Source organism: Telopea speciosissima, chromosome 7 (assembly GCF_018873765.1).
Source record: "Telopea speciosissima isolate NSW1024214 ecotype Mountain lineage chromosome 7, Tspe_v1, whole genome shotgun sequence".
Lineage (NCBI taxonomy): Eukaryota > Viridiplantae > Streptophyta > Magnoliopsida > Proteales > Proteaceae > Telopea > Telopea speciosissima.
Window position 1 is genome coordinate 65949792 of NC_057922.1, and position 17568 is coordinate 65967359.

A 17568-nucleotide genomic window follows, 5' to 3' on the forward strand; every position below is an offset into this window, starting at 1 on the left:
AAGACACTGAAAGCTATTTATTCATTCATTAGCTCCTCCATGGTTTGAAGAGTGAGCAAATAATACATATTGAGTTATCAAATTTGTTCATTATTAGCTCCTCCGATCCAGTGGGAGTATATATATTTGGTGTTCTTCAAGTTGTTAGATCATCAATGACAGTCTACCTAATTTGCAACCTTTCCCCCATGAATACTAAACTGAACCACAAATTGATCCGAAGATGATGATGTAGATCAACAAACAGGACAATACTAACCATATATGCACATATATATTATGTAAGATAAAGTTAAAATTTCATTTCATCCATCGAGCCATTGTTTATGTTACAGACTAAAGAGTTTAAAAAAAAAAGAAACAAAAATTTTCTCCTGAGTGATTCATCTTTCTCTCTTGTAAAAGTAGTATATAATTATATAGTATGTATTTGATAAAGAGTACTAAACTATACTCCTGGATCATCGTTGCTGTCGCCGTTGGAATGGATACTAAGCTAGCTAACATGTCGACTCGTAGCAGGGAGTAGTAGTAGTAGTAGTAGTAGTAGTAGTAGTAGTAGTAGTGGGGCTAGCTAGCTAGCTAGCTAGGCGGCGATGATACCAGGAGAGAAGAGTTGGTCCCGAATGGGATTGTTAGTATAGGGAGAAGCAGAGAGATCTGCAGGTCGTGAAGCTTCAGCTCTGCATTTCTCTTTCCTCTCATCAGTTACTATCTGTTGGTATCGGCACTCTGGGCTACAGAACGCCTTCTCTCCCCTGCAAATTCATATATTTATATATTAATTTATATGTTTTCATTACTTTACAAATTAATTCCTTTGCTAATCAATTGAAAGAGAGAGAGAGAGAGAGAGAGGAGTGAAGGGTTACCTGTACATATAGATATCTTTGCCATGGAGCTTTTTCCGGCACAGATGGCATGAACTAAGGAAGTCTGGTGTCAGAAACGCCGGAATCTCTAGGTTGGCAGAGACTACACCACCACATTCAGGCGGTGACAAGCAAAAGACACTACTTTTACGTCGTCTTTCATAGTCATCAACATCAGCATCTGCTCCTACTCGTGGTCGAGGTCTGGACGTAGCAGTGGGTTTTGTACAATTTAGACCACCACCACGGACGACGATGGGAATAGGGTCAGAGCGGTTGCGGTTGAGATTGAGATTGAGGCTGCCCACGAAGAATTTGGCCAGGATTTCACCTTGTCCGACTCCGGCCCCGGATTTCTCCATGGCGGCAACGATACCCAAACCCACAGCACCTGCTACTTGTTCACAATTCTTCTTCTTCATGCCGCCGTAGCTACCTCTCGGTGACGGTGACCGGAGGATGCTCTTCGGGCTTGTCATCTCCTCCTCCGGAACACCCTTTTCTCTCTCTCTCTCTCTCTCTCTCTCTCTCTCTCGTACCCTAGAGAGCAATCTTGAAAATTAATTAAACAGTACTGATTCTCTTGCAGGATCTCCTCGATCTTCTTCTGATTCCTCTCCTTAATTAGATTAATCTGCTCTCTTTCTCCACCACTCACCAGGGGATCGGAGAGGCTGTGTAGTAGTAGTGGTCTACCAGCTGGATCTCTCTCTCTCCCTCTATGTATTGGATCGGATGCTCTCTCCTCTTCTCCAATATATGAAAGGGAAAAAGATGGAAAGAGGAATTGAATATACGAAGGAGAGAAATAGAAATAGAGCGCTACAGCCCATGGTTTTCTTGGTTTTGTCTGCAATTATAAGGTAATCGATTGATTGTGACGATGCCTTGTCCTTGCCTGCCCTTCCCTCTTCCCTACGTATGACGTCATTTCCCAATAATTCTTTCTTTTTCGTCCATGTCCCATGGCCCCCACACTCCACTCTTGACTCTTCTCCAGCCCACTCTCCAATAGAGACGAGACAAGAGTGAGAGAGAGAGACTGATAGGGAAAAGCGTGAAAGAGATTGATTTGATTAATTAATAGTATACAATTAATTAAATAAATGGGGTTACATCCAATAATATAATGGAGTAAATTAAGGTCCATACATTTGGATTCTACATGAAACCATACACCTCCAGAATGTATTTGTCGATACCACAAATTGGTATAAGTATTGTATAGGTATCGTCTATACATAATGCACTACTAATACAAAAAAAAAAAAGAGGCAAGGATGAGGGTGGATGATGTGGTATCAAGCTCTCGTATGAGAATTATTCTTGTACGTTGTTAGGCATACAAATAGAATCTAAGAGAGTGTGGATTCCATCTATGCACATACGAGAATGATTCTCATGCGAGAACCTCAACCATTTTTTTTGAAGGGAGAGGGGAGAGATTGGTAAAAAAGTACAAAATAGAATGTGAGTGTCCAAGTGGTTGAACCCAATTCCATTCTCAATTCAAATTAATTTTCCGACATTGAGTATCTGATTCTGATTTTTGACCCAAAATTCACAAAGAAAAACGCACACAACCATTGATATAACTAATAGACGATATTATATCGGTCACTGCCAATATTGATACTGATATCGATCCTGATTTTAAAATAGATTAGTAATATGAGAACAATTGGAGATCAAAAAATAATTTTTTAAATGTATTGGCTCTGTTGTAGTATTGACGATATTGACTGAGACGCCCACAGGATGAATACCAAAATTTAAAACCGTGGGAACTAATAAGGAACAACCGCACAAACCACAACCAAACACAAACCCACCAGGGCTGACCCAGCCCTGTTTCCATTTCCAATGTTGGATGATCGGTGGCGTTAGCCCCTCCCTACCCATGCTGAGCCTGAGCCTGAGGACACAGCCCACTCTAGTCTCTACTCATGCCGGCAGCCGGCCGAGGACACACTGATTGGATTCTTTCTTATAATTTGTTTGGTAAAAGGAAAGAATTGAGGGACAAAATTAAAGGGAACCATTTTTTAGTTTTGATACTCTTTTTATTTTGTCTCAACTCCTAAAAGCTGACAGCTGGGTTGGGTCACTTTTTTTTTTTGATAAAAGGATTGGGTCACTGACTCACTTGGGTGGCATTTTGCTTCGACTTAATTCTCATTTAAATCCTCAATCATTGCTATACAAAAATCCACACTCCTTTCTGACTCCTTTCTCTATAGCACTGGACCTATTGGTTACTATACAAAAATCCACACTCCTTCGAGGAGAGGGATTCTTACGAGGGCGTGTAAGAAAGAATCCTCACATTACAATCAATGAAAGATTGGTAGATGGTTGCTATTCATTTTTCATTCAAAATTCGAATTTGGAATTTATTTTTTTTTTTTTTTTTTTTTTTTTTTTTTTTCTCTCTCTCTCTATAGGTTGTACTGAATTTGGTCTTCATCATTGATCTGAATTGTTGAGCATAGCACTTCCCATTTTCTGAGTAATCTAAAGAGTCAATGCAACACTTCTTTGATCATACTTAAGGTTATTTCATCTTGGAGATTGAAACACAAAGCACCTAGAGTGCACTAACAAGGGACATTTACTACCTTTAGGAGAGTGCTATTTGTTGCACGATTCAACCTTACATTATTCATTCGGAATTCATTTGAAGATTGATCACTTGAACATTGGTTCATTGAAGATTAGTTCATCTAAAGATTGGTCATTTGTCCCTTAGGGCCACCCGCCTGAGAGGAAACTTTCTGGTGAACATGGGGGCCTCAATATCTCCCGATTCGTTTGTGTTGTGAGGTCTTACACGAATCCTGGGAGATTTAGTCGACCAAAGGCCTAATACCTCCTATTCCAAAAAAAATATATAGATTGACCATTTAAAGTTTGGTTCACTCACCTTCATTAGTTACAAGTCATCCGTTCCACCTCATGCAAGAACAAACCCATAGATGCACACAACATTACTCTTCTTTGTTTTTTCTCACTGGAGCTGTCCATTGACTGGAGAGGGATCCTCAACCACTCCATCGACACACCCGATTGTTGTAATGTTTGAGCAAACGCTAACACTCAGAAGACTCCAAACTCAATTACAAATATACAGTGATGTGGTGGCCACTGGGTACCTCAGCTTAAAATTCCTCTACTACTACAACTACTGTGTTTACTTAGATCGCCTGAGCTTGTGGGGCTTGAGGGTTTGGAGATTTTCCTATTCAAAGAATGTTGACAAAAATACAACACCGGTAAATGATGACAAAACAACACACAAACACCCACACACGTAAGGCCAAGACTTGATAGCTGCCTCTCCAGTCATGATCGAAAGAAATAAATAAAGAAGAGAAAGAGACAATGAGAGACGTGAACGGTGAGAACCAACACATGGGCCCATTCACGTGGACGGATACAGGTGTTAGGGTGTCATTGGGGAAATGGAAGCAGGCCACGTGAGATTAAGACAGGTAGGCGTAGGACTTCGAGTATGGTGGGGATGGGATCTCTCTCTCTCTCTCTCAATTGTTTTGTTTGGTTAAATCCAAAAATTTCTCTCTTTAACAAAGCTACATCATCCTTCTGTATCAAATCTCAATCTGCCCACTCTCGTTATCCCCTACAATTCGTTGCTCGTTCCAATTCTTCACATAGAGCAGAAATGACCACTCTACCCTCTGTCCGAACATACTGTCCAAGGTGGGGTAGGATGATGATTTCCGCTCATATGTGAGGAATTGGAGGGAATTGAAACGGGTAGCCAATTAGATATGATAATTATTGCACTCTTATCTAGTCTGTGTTAGCTTTCTTCCCCTTAGCTCTCTGCCTCTCTTCAGTCCTTCCCCATCTCTTCTCTGTGAAAGGAAAACTCAATATATGGAGTAGAAGTATCGTATCAATTATTGATATCAATATGGATCGGTTCGCATCGGATCTATTTGATGTCAAAAAATCACTTTCAATTAAAAAGAAAATTTTTTTTATTGTAGCATCGTATCGACTCAATATCGGTATTGGGTATCAATACATATTGTTTAAAACCCTGTTTGTGAGCGTTCTAAGTGTTAATAAGTTTATCATCACAAAATAAAAGGTCCACATATTACTTAGTGATATACCAAGAATAATTCAATCTATGAATGACCGACATATGGTGAAGATAAAGCAAGTCGTGATATTTACGGTCGGTCATTTTTTTTTTATCATCACATGACTATTTATCCTAAATGGCACAGTCTACGCTTATAAAATAACTTACCGACTCTAAGGACCCTAACGAAGGGATAACGCCTCTTTTTTTCTCCGTCTCTTCTTTTACAAGTGTCGCACAACTACTGTGTTAGGACAATAACTATGGTCCATGAACTGATCCGGACTCCTAATTTAAAAGCCCCATGCAACCACCAGAGATTCTTTTTTCACCTTGGGTGAAAGGAAAATTCAGATTCCTACTTAAATATGGATGTCCCATTACCCCACCTTATATAATTTTCTCACTTATCTTAGGAGTAAGTTTCTCTAGTTTCAGCCACGGTGAAGAGAATCCAAAGAAGTCTTTTTCTCCTCTATTGTACAAAATCCTCCTCAGCCCTTAGAGTCACATCCGAAGATTATAAACACAAGAAATCTCAATCAGTTTCATGGTACATTACCATTTTGGTCACCAGCACTATGGTTGTGTTGTGTGTGGTTTGGGGTTTGATGGATATTGTGCTCTGCAACTCCCTTTCAAGCTCCTGATGTCTCTCATTTCTTATGTGGTGTGACAGATTGTAAGAGTCCACACTACACACGCAAGACTATGGTGTACATCAAAATACTATATTGAGAGGAAAATAGACCATTAAAATTGTATGGGTGAATTTATTTTGTCATAAAATATCTTCATTTATGGTGATTTGATCTTATGATTGGACTTCTAAAAGTGTGAATTTCATCAGTAGCTTCTACCTCCTCTACCGATGATGGTCCAAAATATTCTTCCTCAAATATATAAGAAGATCAAATCATGTGGTTGAAGAGATTATCTTTTTCCCCAAGGGTAAAGGAAAACTTGATCCGACTATTTATGACATTTAATAGATTGAATAGACAAGATGTAAATTGAAGACTTTGAAAATGGAGAAAATTTTCCTCCACCATAGGAGAAGAAAAAGTACATCCATCTACGGTCATAAATACTCTGACCTCTACTACATGAAGTCGAAACTATCCTTCCAGTTGTAATGATGGTTATCCTACTACCGTAATAAATCACGGTAAAGGAATGTGTGAAATAAACTGAGTCCTTACAAAATTAAGCTGTATGAAAATATAATAGGACCAGAAGGTTAGATCCCATGGCGGAAGGGGGTGTTTGGGAGAAGGCAACTTAAGCCGAAGCAAAATCCTTTTCAATTGCCTCATCCATCTTGTGTGGGGTCGATCAATTGATTATTGGATATATTGGAATGCCTTAGATTGGCCACAGGTGAACCACAAGACTAGAATATATGGAGTTTCCCTTGAAAACAATCCTCCTAGGCTTTACCATATGGATATTGAAGCATACTATCTATCACGTGGCCCCACTCATGTAATATCATGTGACGAATATAAAGCCTAATACTTTAGTAGGCTTAGAACAACCCCCCATGTACTGCCATGAGGAAGTGAAGCATAACATTTCACTAGGCATAGTAAAGTGTAGTTCTTCTGTAAAAAATATAATTTTCTTTAATTTTAGGGCATTAGAGTACACAAACATCAAATCGAATTAGATTAAAATTGGAGAAAGCATTAGCTTAAGGACTGAGTTTCCCCTCACCATGGCCATCAAAACCATAAGATTGGGATGGGTAAGGATAGTTTTGATTTCGTCAACAGGGGTGAGTGTAATGAATCTAAAAATCCAATCACAAGATCACATCACTAGTGGAGAAGGTACCAATGAAGGTAAACTTCATTCCTAATACTAAAGGATGCAATCAACAATATTTTCACAAAATCTAAGGACCTTCATTCCTATGAAGCTTTGGGAGAAATTATTGTAGCTTGTTTGAGAAGAGAGACTCATATATCAAAGAACCAATTTAGCTTTATGCTAGGAAGATCCGTGACAGAAGCTATCTACTTATTGAGGAGGCTTATGGAAAGATATAGAGATAACAAGAAGGATCTTCATATGATCTTTATTGACCTGAAAAAAATATATGACCGAATCCCTAGAGATTTAATCTGCGATGTTCTAGTGAAGAGAGGGTGTCGAGTAAACATGTAGATGCAATGTAGATGTAATTAAGGATATGTATGGGAGTGTGGTGACTACTGTGATATCTGTGGGAGATATCAAGGTCAACCTTAAGCCCTTATCTATTTGCCCTTATCATGGACGACCTAACAAATAAAATTTAAGACGAAGTCCCATGGTGTATGCTCTTCACCGATGATATCGTTTTAGTGGATGAGAAAAAAAGGATTAACATCAAGTTAGAGCTTTGGAGATCAACCTTAGAAATAAGAAGCCTTAAGATTAGTAGAACGAAGACGGAGGTTATGATGTGTAATTTTAGTTAGACAATGTTGAAAACTGACATGGTGCGAATTGAAGAAAGAGAGATTCCGCAATGTGACTATTTTAGATATTTGGGGTCAATCATAAATAAGGAAGGTAACATAGAGAATGATGTTTCACAGAGAATTAAAGTGGGATGGCTGATGTGGAGAAGTGCATTCGGAGTGCTATGTTACCGTTGCATCCCTTTAAAGTTTAAAGAAAAGTTCTATAGGACTATTGTACGACCGGCGATGCATGGAGGTAGAATGTTGGGCAATTAAGCAATGTCATATTGAGAAGCTATGTGTAACAGAGATGAGAATGTTAAGATGGATGTGTGGTAAAACTAGGAAAGATAAAATAAGAAATGAGCAGATTAAAGCTAACTTAAGAATTGGCCCGATAAATGACAAATATGATCCCAATTGAAGGGATTAAAAGAGCTAGGGACAGACCTAAAATAAAAGAGTTAGGGGCAAGCCTAAAATGACCATAGGAGAAATTGTGAGGAAGGAGTGAAGGACTTGTATAGCCTTTGTCTTGTACCAAGTATGACCTCTACAGCAAATCCGATTTAACTAAGATTCTCCTAACTTACTGGGTTGTGATTTGTTCCTCCTTCATCTTCCATCCTTTCATTGTCATTTTCCATTTTTTTCATTTCCCATCTCATCTCAATTTCTCCTTTGTTCTTGTTTGGATCCATGTAGCCGACCTCCATTGACTTGGGATAAGGCTGTGTTTGTTTGTTTGTCTGTTTGTCTAAGGACCATCATGATGAAATAATCAAAGGTGTAGAGATACTCATTGGACGTTTTAAGATTGTCAAATTTGTTAAAATAGATTCGTAGTCGTTCTAGCAATCGGCCGGTGGCTGCCATCCACTGATTTCATGCCATAAACACTTTAGATTTTAAACTCGGAATCGGGGATTGAATTAGAATGGGCCGGCATCCATCACTCCAGATTGACCAGAATCAGGATCAACCGATTTGATTCAATTTTGAAACCATGATATGCACCAATATGACTGTACCTTCTTACAGGATGTGCACGTACTCGGGTCTAGAAGTGAGCAAAGGACGAGATGACCAGAACCAAAGCTAAGTAAAAAACAAAAAATGGAAGATTGGGGTGGGGGGGAGGGGTGGGGGAGGGGGTAGGGGTTCAGGTTAGGGTATACGCCAAAATCCCCACGTAAGAAAACCTCACTGCTAACATAAACTAACATTAACATAACTACTCAGCAAAAAAATAAAATAAAATAAACTAATCCACAAAATATAAATTATTATCATAGAGCAAGATAAGGAGATTAATGAAATAGATAATTACCAAATAAATAAATAAACAATGAATGATTACGGGTTAACAACAAATAATGGCATCACAGATTAGTATAGCCAAACATCAATTAGTCAGGATAAGTATTAGATGAATTAAACTATTTACAACCCAACAAAGAAAGGGTTCTATTAGAACAGAACAAATTATATCAGGCTCATAGAATTTTTATTCCATTGCAAAATGTTGGATATGAAAATCCACAACCAATTAATTATGTCCTTCAAGTCACATATTGCTTTCAGACATCATTACATTCCTCTAATCTGCAGCTGGCATTGAATTAATACAATATGAAATCATTTCATTATCTTAAGGACACTAAACCTTCCACCCATCACCCACATCCTAGGGTTCACAAACCCCTCCTAGGGTTTAGTTTTAGTATGTTTCAAAAATACCCTTCCAATACCCTTTCTCGCCCTGCAGTGAAGGGGAATGGGATTCCATTCACCGTGGGTGGAGGGAAACTCAGTCCTTATCTTAATCTAATCTACAAATTTATCTGTTTATTGTACTGGTTTTGTTTTTCCTGGACGGGCAAGTCCAAACATCTGTTTTGGACAAACACCTAGTTTTACCATGTGGCAAGTTTGGATAGGACTGAAATATTATCAACAGATAGACCACAAGGTCCCCTGAACACATGTCAAGTTTCAGCCCAAATGGAGTTTGCCAAGTGCAGATACATAGGAGGTAAACGAATCACATGTTCAGCTCTCAGGCTATTTTGAGAATTGCCAATTCTCCTATATCCCAAGGTCATCCAACATGGTTTCAGATACCTTGACCCGGAAGGCGTTGTCATTAGAGTGTGTGACATTTTGGCCTATATCCTCTCCATGGCTCTCCAATCTTTGTAATGGTGAGTTCCTCATGCTCTGAATAAAGCAATCTTTACCCCCCCCCCCCCCCCAAAAAAAAAAAAAAAAAAAACAAATCACATGTTCAATTCATACTATTCTCAGATATCCAAAGATTGGGATAGCCACATCAACTTTCTAGGCTGCAAAATTAGCTCTGCTTGTCCAGAAAAGTGTTGGACTTGCCCAACCAGAAAGCTTTTCCTTTTAAGTTTGATAATTAAACAATCTTACACCAACATAATAATAAATATACTATTTATCACCAATCTTTAGTCTAGTTAGATTCAAGGACTCAAAAAGGTAAACTGACAAATTAAAGCTGAGCTTTACTTCCAACTATGCCTAACCAGAAAAGTTCTTTTGATTAGAAAAAACAAAAAAAGTAGAAAACAATTGTGTGACTGAACTAATTTATATGCTGCAAGTGGTTTAGTGGGTATTCAAACTTGATGAAGTCCCCATTTGAAAAAGACATTAAGCATTTATTTAGGAGGTCGAATAATATCTTAAAAGGAACTTAATGTTAAATATTAAGCACTAACTTAAGTAACCCAAAAAAAATTATACTTTAAATAAGTTTCCTTCAACAAGTTATGTGGCTTACAAAAACAGGAAACATGACTAAAATATATATTAGTGAGAGTCATATATTGTACTTGGATAACACTGGGAAGAAGGAAAATAAATGAGAATGAGGGATTACATTATTAAGGAGATCTTAACAAAAATCTAAAAACTGCAACATGGAGCAATTCTTTTAGTTGCTGCCAAGGGAACTAAATCATACTCATTGAAAATAGCTATGTTAGCTTCTTAGCCAATACATTGTTTATTGACAAATAACAACTAGAAGCCTGTGATTATATATGTTTGCAAACTCAGGAACTACTTATTGCTTATTTTTCTTTCATCTTTTTTGTTTCCTCAGTGGGGAGGAGTTGGAGAGATGATTAATGCTGTGATCTTCAATATAATAATCCAGAAGTGGATCTCAGTAGATTTCATTTCATTTATTTATTTCTTTCCCCCAGGTAATGCGAATCCATAATATAGTAATTCACCCTTTAAGAATATCAGAATCATGATCACCTCCCCCACTGCCTTTTTTATTTGGGCACTTTGACACCTAAAGACATATTATATGCACTTTAAATAACACATCCTTGAGTGCTAACAGTTGTTAAATCATCTGCAGGAGAGGTTGGAGTGAGCATTAATACTTAGGAACGGAAGACACAGAGTGTATCTGATCCAGCTAAGGTAGCATTTACCAGATAAATCTGGGAATAATTCCTCCAGTAAACACTTGACACTACAAGAAACATTCTCCATTCACATCATTCACTTTGATGATGGTATTTAGAAAGGATACATAAACCTGTTTTGGCAAAATAACCAGCAAAGACTGATGTGTCAAGAAAACTACATTAAAGCCATAGAATTGAATGATGTGAATGGTGATCAGCAGTGTCAGAGAACTACATAAAAGCTATAAAATTGGAAACAATATTAACCACTGATGTGTTTAAACTAAGTATATTATTTCATCCAATAGGGATCTCTATATGTACAGTTTCGTGCAACCCATGTCAAAAAAAAAAAAAGCATGATATCTCAACTATAACTTGTGACTTACAAATGGTTCTAAATCAAATATTTCAACTATTGAGTAAAATTATCTTGTGTGACCTGATTTCCTAGGTCAGTCGTGCATACTACCGTGTTCCTAGAGTGATTTATTGTCGTTTTGACATGCTCAGAAATCAATCCAAACAATCCAGACTCTGTGTGAGTCCTACGTTATCCAAAGTACAGTAGGGCTTAACAATACAACATGGTCTATGCCAATCTGTATACAATTGTAATATGTGTATATGGGCGCATTTTATATAAACCACTATTATATACTAATATATGACAGCGGTTTATTAGAAACCGCTGCTAAATATACTACATACAGCGGTGGTTATAATAAGTTAATAACTGTGGCAATATGTACAATATACAAACACTACGTCAGTTTACAATAAACGCTTATATGTCCTTCAATGGCCGTGGTTTTATTTAACCGTGACCAAATTAGTACCCCCAGGGCATTTGGTCGTGGTTGTTTAAAAACGCGACTATATGGAGCCTTTGGCGGCGGTCATTGGCAACTGCGGCCGTAGGAGTCCACCCAAAGTGAAGTATTTTAGCGCTTTTCTTGTAGAATGAACATCAATCAATAATCATATAAAACTGTGCACCAGAAAGTCATAGACTAACTTGAGTGCAACTTCATTTATTAAGGACTCAGAGAGGGAAAATGAACACCTGAGAAGGCAATGAAAAGGAGAAATGGAGTTCGAGTGTTCAACCACGATGTCAGAGGATATCAGAAGATGGATGGGCACATGAACTTAAAGCAACTCCTACCCTCCTTGCATGAGGATGTTACCAAACACTAATACCTATCACAAGTCACAACACATCGATCTTAACTCAAATTACAAGGTCCACATAGAGTGAATTTCACTCTATGTTTTCTTATTAACATTTGTTACAATACCAGATTTAGAAACCAGCAATCACTAGAGACAAAGTGGAAGAAAAGAACAATGGAGAGATTGCTAAGGAGACTAGCAACCGATGGTTGTAGTCTCACTCCTTCGTATCATTATATAAGTTTCAGAATACATAGTTTCCTAATTAGACTACGAAAGTAACTCAGCAATCTAATCTAGATACGTATTGTTCTAAACTAAGCACTACTGCAGGGGCATAACAGCAATAATCAATGATAGAGGGACCCCCCCTATTGTGGTATACAGTAATACAAATATGCCACGATTTAACACTCACGCTCAAGCTAGAGCATACAAATCACTCATGCCCAGCTTGGAACATCCTTTTTGGAATGCAGGACCAAACAGAGGCTTGATAGACAAGTCACCAAGCTGATTAGCAGAGGAAACAAATGGAGTAGCAATCAGTTTCTTCATGAGAACATCCCTCACAGACAATCAACTTCATTGTGTTTGGTTTGCTCAAGAAATACTGAGTTGCGGGTGATGTAGATTGCTGCTTGGTTATCACAAAACATCTAGATGGGTTTAGGAATCGGAAAACCCAATTCTTGACGTGGAGACCTCAACCACATCAACTCAATTGCAGTACGAGCCATAGCTCGATACTCGGCGTCACCACTACTTCTAGCCACAGTTGTCTGTTTCTTGCTTCTCCAAGTGACTAGATTTCCACCAACAAATATCAATATCCTATAGTTGATCTACAATCACAATCAGCACCAGCCCAGTCAGCATCAGAAAAGCCTATCAAATCACTATTGTGATGAGGACGATAAATGAGGCCCTTTCCTAGAGCCCCCTTCAGATACTTTAAAACACGACAAACTACCTCCCAATGAACCTGCTTTGGTGACTGCATGAATTGACTAATGACACCAACAACAAAAGAAATGTCTGGTCTGGTAACAGTCAAGTAGATTCACTTTCCTACAAGCCTTCTATACTAATGCACATCTTTGAACTTGTTACCATCACTGGCCCCAAACTTCTGATGTGGATCCATAGGAGTGTCAACAGGCTTGGAAGCAAGCATACCAGTCTCAGATAACAGGTCTAACACATACTTCCTTTGTGATAGACTAATTCCTTTCTTGCTTTGTAGGACTTCAATACCAAGGAAATACCTGAGGGCCTCCAAATCTTTCATTTGAAAATGCTAATGACGATAATTTTTCACCTCTGCAATCCTAGAAACATTGTCTCCAAAGTTAGTGATATCATCTACATCGGTCGACACATATCGATACAGTCGATACATTGCTTTTTAAAAAAAATAGATACGTATCGGTATGTATGTATCGTATTGACACCGACCGATACCAAGATGTATCGGCCAATACAGTACGATATGCACCAATACTTTAAACCCTGGTCCAAGGCGCCTGGACGCCTAGGCAACGCCTTGACAACTATGACCCTGGCAGTTAGGATGTAGACCAGCTCGAAATTTAGCAACATGAAACTCAGATTGTTGAAGCTTCAACTGCTCCAAATCAATAGTAAGAGGTTGGTGAACTTGAAGTTCTTCAATAATGCCCTTGTAACTGCTGAAGCTTCTTATGTTTACTAGTCAGGAGCTTTTGGGATTCCTTTTGCCACAACTTACCAAATTGAATGCTTAATGAGTGCTTTTCTTTGGAGGGGTAACAAAAATAACAGATTTCTCCATACTATCAGTTGGGACTCGGTAAGCAAACCAAAATCAGAAGGGGGGCTTGGAAGTAGGCACGTCAAGGAAGTGTGCAAAGTGGACGTCATCAAGCTCATTTGGAAGATTGTTTCAAGGCAGCAGGGCAGATTGAATTTATGACAGGTACCTTCGAAAAGATTCTTTTTGGACTGTTATTTAATCTATGTAGTCATCTCTAGTATGGAAGCAGATGCTCAAGCTAAGTTACCTGGCCAAGGATAAATTCATCCCCATCATTTTTCTTTTTGGGGAAAATTGGAGAGTTTACATTAATAGAATAACAAATATATGGGATTTACAGCCTAAAAAATTTCATCCCCTTGACATCATCCCGTATTAAAGCAGAAAAAGCCTTCAGCAGACTATCTATACACAAATGGATCTCCTGGTAAGAGTGTAGAAATTCCGCTAAGAAATCAGCACAATTGTTGATCTCTCTAACATGATGAGTGAATACACAACTCCGAAAACAGTCACGCAGTCCATGAATATCATCAATCAACCCAATAGTGTACCATGGAACTTTGTAACGACCCATGATCATTTATATTGCCACTAAATGATCATTTGTATTGCCACTAAAGAATCAGATTGAATCTAAATCCGTCCCCATCATTGGTGATGGAAATTTGACATGCCTTTGGCTGGACCCTTGGCATCCCCATGGGGTGCTTCTTCACACCTATGGGGATCATATCAGATTCGATGCTATGTCGGATCATTCAGCTCTTGTTTCAGAGATTTTGGAGGATGGGATGTGGGGTGTTGGCCCGTTCCGGTCACCACTTCTTCAAGCTGCTTGGAGTACTCTTTCTTCCGTCAAAAGGCGGCCGCTTGGTAGTGAAGATTTAGTCTCTTGGAATGCCTACTCTTCAGGTAGATTCTACTCCAAGTCTGCTTGGGATTTAGTCCAGTCCAAGCGCCTTGTGGTCCCCTGGTACTCAGTAGTATGGTTCAAGAAGTTCATTCCAAGGCATAGCTTCAATACTTTGCGAGCTCTCCCCACCATGGCCTTGCTTCAATCTCGAGCGATATCAGTCACCTCTTCTTGCATCCTATGCGGGACAGGTGTTAAGACCGTGGAGCACTTATTCTTCGACTGCCCCTTTTCCCTTTCCATTTGGAAAGAAGTGGTTAGAAGGTGCTAGCCTAGCCCGAGGCCTATTGGCAACTTTGAACAGGAATGGAGTCACGTGAAATGCTATTTTAGTGGGGCAGACTTGCTGCGATTTGATTGGAAGACGGCTTTCAATGCTTCCGTGTGCCACATTTGGTAAGAGAGAAATATGAGAAGGTGGTCAGCCAGGTCTATAACGTACCAACTCATTTGGGACATGATTTATTTCATGATCAGGGGTAAGCTCGGTTCCAGGATTCCTCCAGTCCCAGGATCAAATAGAAATCGGCATATAGCTGCTTGCTGAGGTATCCCAATTGCCTTTTTGTAATTCCCGTGTTTTTCTCCTTGTTTGCGGTGGCCTCTGCTCCATGGGGCTCAGCCGCTCCCCCTATTTATCCTCTGGGTATTCTCCTTTGAGCTGCGTTGAATAAATTTACTGCTGAGCATTCATTCAATGACTTGTCAACCTTTTTAAAATAATTTCTCATAAAGCTCACAAGCTTGAGAAAAAATTTTCTCTTGAGAGAAACTTTCCTTCAAATCATTCTAAACCTCCTTCGCAATAGTATGAAACATGACATTAACAGCAATGGTAGATTCAATACTATTCCACAACCATATCTTGAGTGTGGAATTCTCACACATCCAGTCTTCATATGCAATGAGAGAGGCAGAATCAACAGAAGGAGGATCATCAGTAAGGTATTTCATTTTGCCTTTAGCATGCATGTAGACAAGGGCTGCTTGAGACCATAACATGTAATTAGATACGCCATTCAACTTGATGTTGGTGATCTGAATATGAACATTATCCACCAGAACTTTTGGATCAGCCATCATGCAGATAGGTAATATAGGAATCAATGAAAGCATCAACAGCCGGAAGGAACAGTAGCAGGACCTCAGTCAAGTAGCAGTAGAATGGTTCTAAAAGTGAACAGCTGCAAGTAAACTCCATAACAAGACAAATCAGTACCTTAAAACCCAGAATTGGGTGATTCTGAAATAGGAGCAGATCGGTAGGTCTGATTGACCTAAACTTGAGATCGAAGGAGCCCTTTGATAAGAGAAATAAAACCCCAAGATTGGGGATTGTTCTGCTAGTCAGATCTTAAACACCACCAGAAATTGAGGTGTCCGAAAACTCCTAAAAAACAGAGTACCACCAGCAGTGATGAAGAAAGATTGCAGCAGCAAATAAGAAGCTTGAGTCAGTCCAAAACCCTGGATTGAAGGTACTTCTGCAGTATAAAATAGTCCTCAAAGGAGGAATACCATATGATGTCCGGGAAAAAAATAGTAGCAGTTTGATAATGGTGGTAAAAAAGGATATCCAGAATCGATAATGGCAGTAACCTTCACATATATTGATCACAGTAGGCCAGCAACTCCATTGGCAGGTAGCTAGATAGTGTAAAAGATCCCTAGTTTGTCTTCATATCATCTCAACTAGGGCAAGACAGCATAGGCTGCTGCAACCAGAGACCGAGACTTCTGCGATAATCAAACCAGTGAAAGGAGAATGGTGATAACTGGTTAATAAAGCTCTGATACCATGTTACAATACCAGATTTAGAAACCAGCAATCACCAAAGAGAAAGCGGAAGAGAAGAACGAAGAGATTGCTAAGGAGACTAGCAACTGATGGCTGTAGTCTCCCCCTTTTACATCATTATATAAGTTTCAGATTACAAAGTTTCCTAATTAGACTAGGACAGTAAATCAGTAATCTAATCTAGAGACATCATATTCTAGACTAATAAGGAAACAACTAAAGAGACAAGAGATAAGAAAGAAACACCTAACCAACATAAGCACTACCGCTGGGACATAACAACAATAATCCACGATAGAGGGACTCCCCCTATCGTGGTATACAGTAATACCAATATGCCAAGGTAAGAAAGAAACACCTAAGCAACCTAAGCACTACTGCTGGGACATAACAACAATAATCCCTCAATAGAGAGACCCCCCCCCCCCTATCGTGGTATACAGTAATACCAATATACCACGGTTTAACAATCTTGTTAATGCTTCATTGATTTTCAGGTAAAAACCATGTAAAAGGAAAATTTTTAAGTAATTTTTTAATGATTTTCCTTCTAGTGTGTTTTACCTGAAAACAAATGAAGCATTAATGAAGGGTTTTTTATTCACACCCCCCCCCCCCTCTCTAAAAAAAAAGAAGTCTCAGGTAGAAGATCTACCGTATTCAACTCAAGAATATGCCAGCATATTTTCAATTGAATAAACATATAAATATGCAGTGGTATATATTGTGATTGAAGTTCAGTCACATTTTATTTAAAAGCTAGCTCACATACTTTTATATTGTCACAACTTGTAAATGCAAACCTGAATAACAATTAATTAGCTATATCAAAACCTAGTTCTGAAGTAAACATGCAGAGGAACAAATAATATGCCTGGTTATACTGACATGTTAGGTATGTTATCATTACCCATTAATGGTGAACCAAAATCCCATGCTGGTGTCCTGATATTTTTAATCTACCAATTATCTAATTATAATATTTAATAAAAAGG

General features: G+C 38.7%; 1 protein-coding gene across 1 annotated transcript; it reads right to left on the reverse strand.

Moving 5' to 3' along the window:
• Positions 1–543: 543 nt before the first annotated feature.
• Positions 544–3497, reverse strand: LOC122668883 (FCS-Like Zinc finger 14-like). Its single transcript, XM_043865448.1, has 3 exons — positions 3491–3497; positions 873–1378; positions 544–758 (listed from the first exon to the last, which is right to left on the reverse strand). The coding sequence occupies exons 2-3, from the start codon at positions 1349–1351 to the stop codon at positions 587–589; spliced, it is 651 nt and encodes a 216-aa protein (XP_043721383.1). The 5' UTR covers positions 1352–1378; positions 3491–3497; the 3' UTR covers positions 544–586.
• Between the last annotated feature and the right edge of the window lie 14071 nt (positions 3498–17568).

Excerpts from the sequence above, each read along its gene's own strand:
- LOC122668883 (XM_043865448.1), bottom strand. The coding sequence starts at position 1,351 with ATGACAAGCCCGAAGAGCATCCTCCGGTCACCGTCACCGAGAGGTAGC. Across the intron at positions 759-872 it reads AAAGATATCTATATGTACAG|GGGAGAGAAGGCGTTCTGTA; the intron begins GTAACCCTTCAC and ends ATGAATTTGCAG.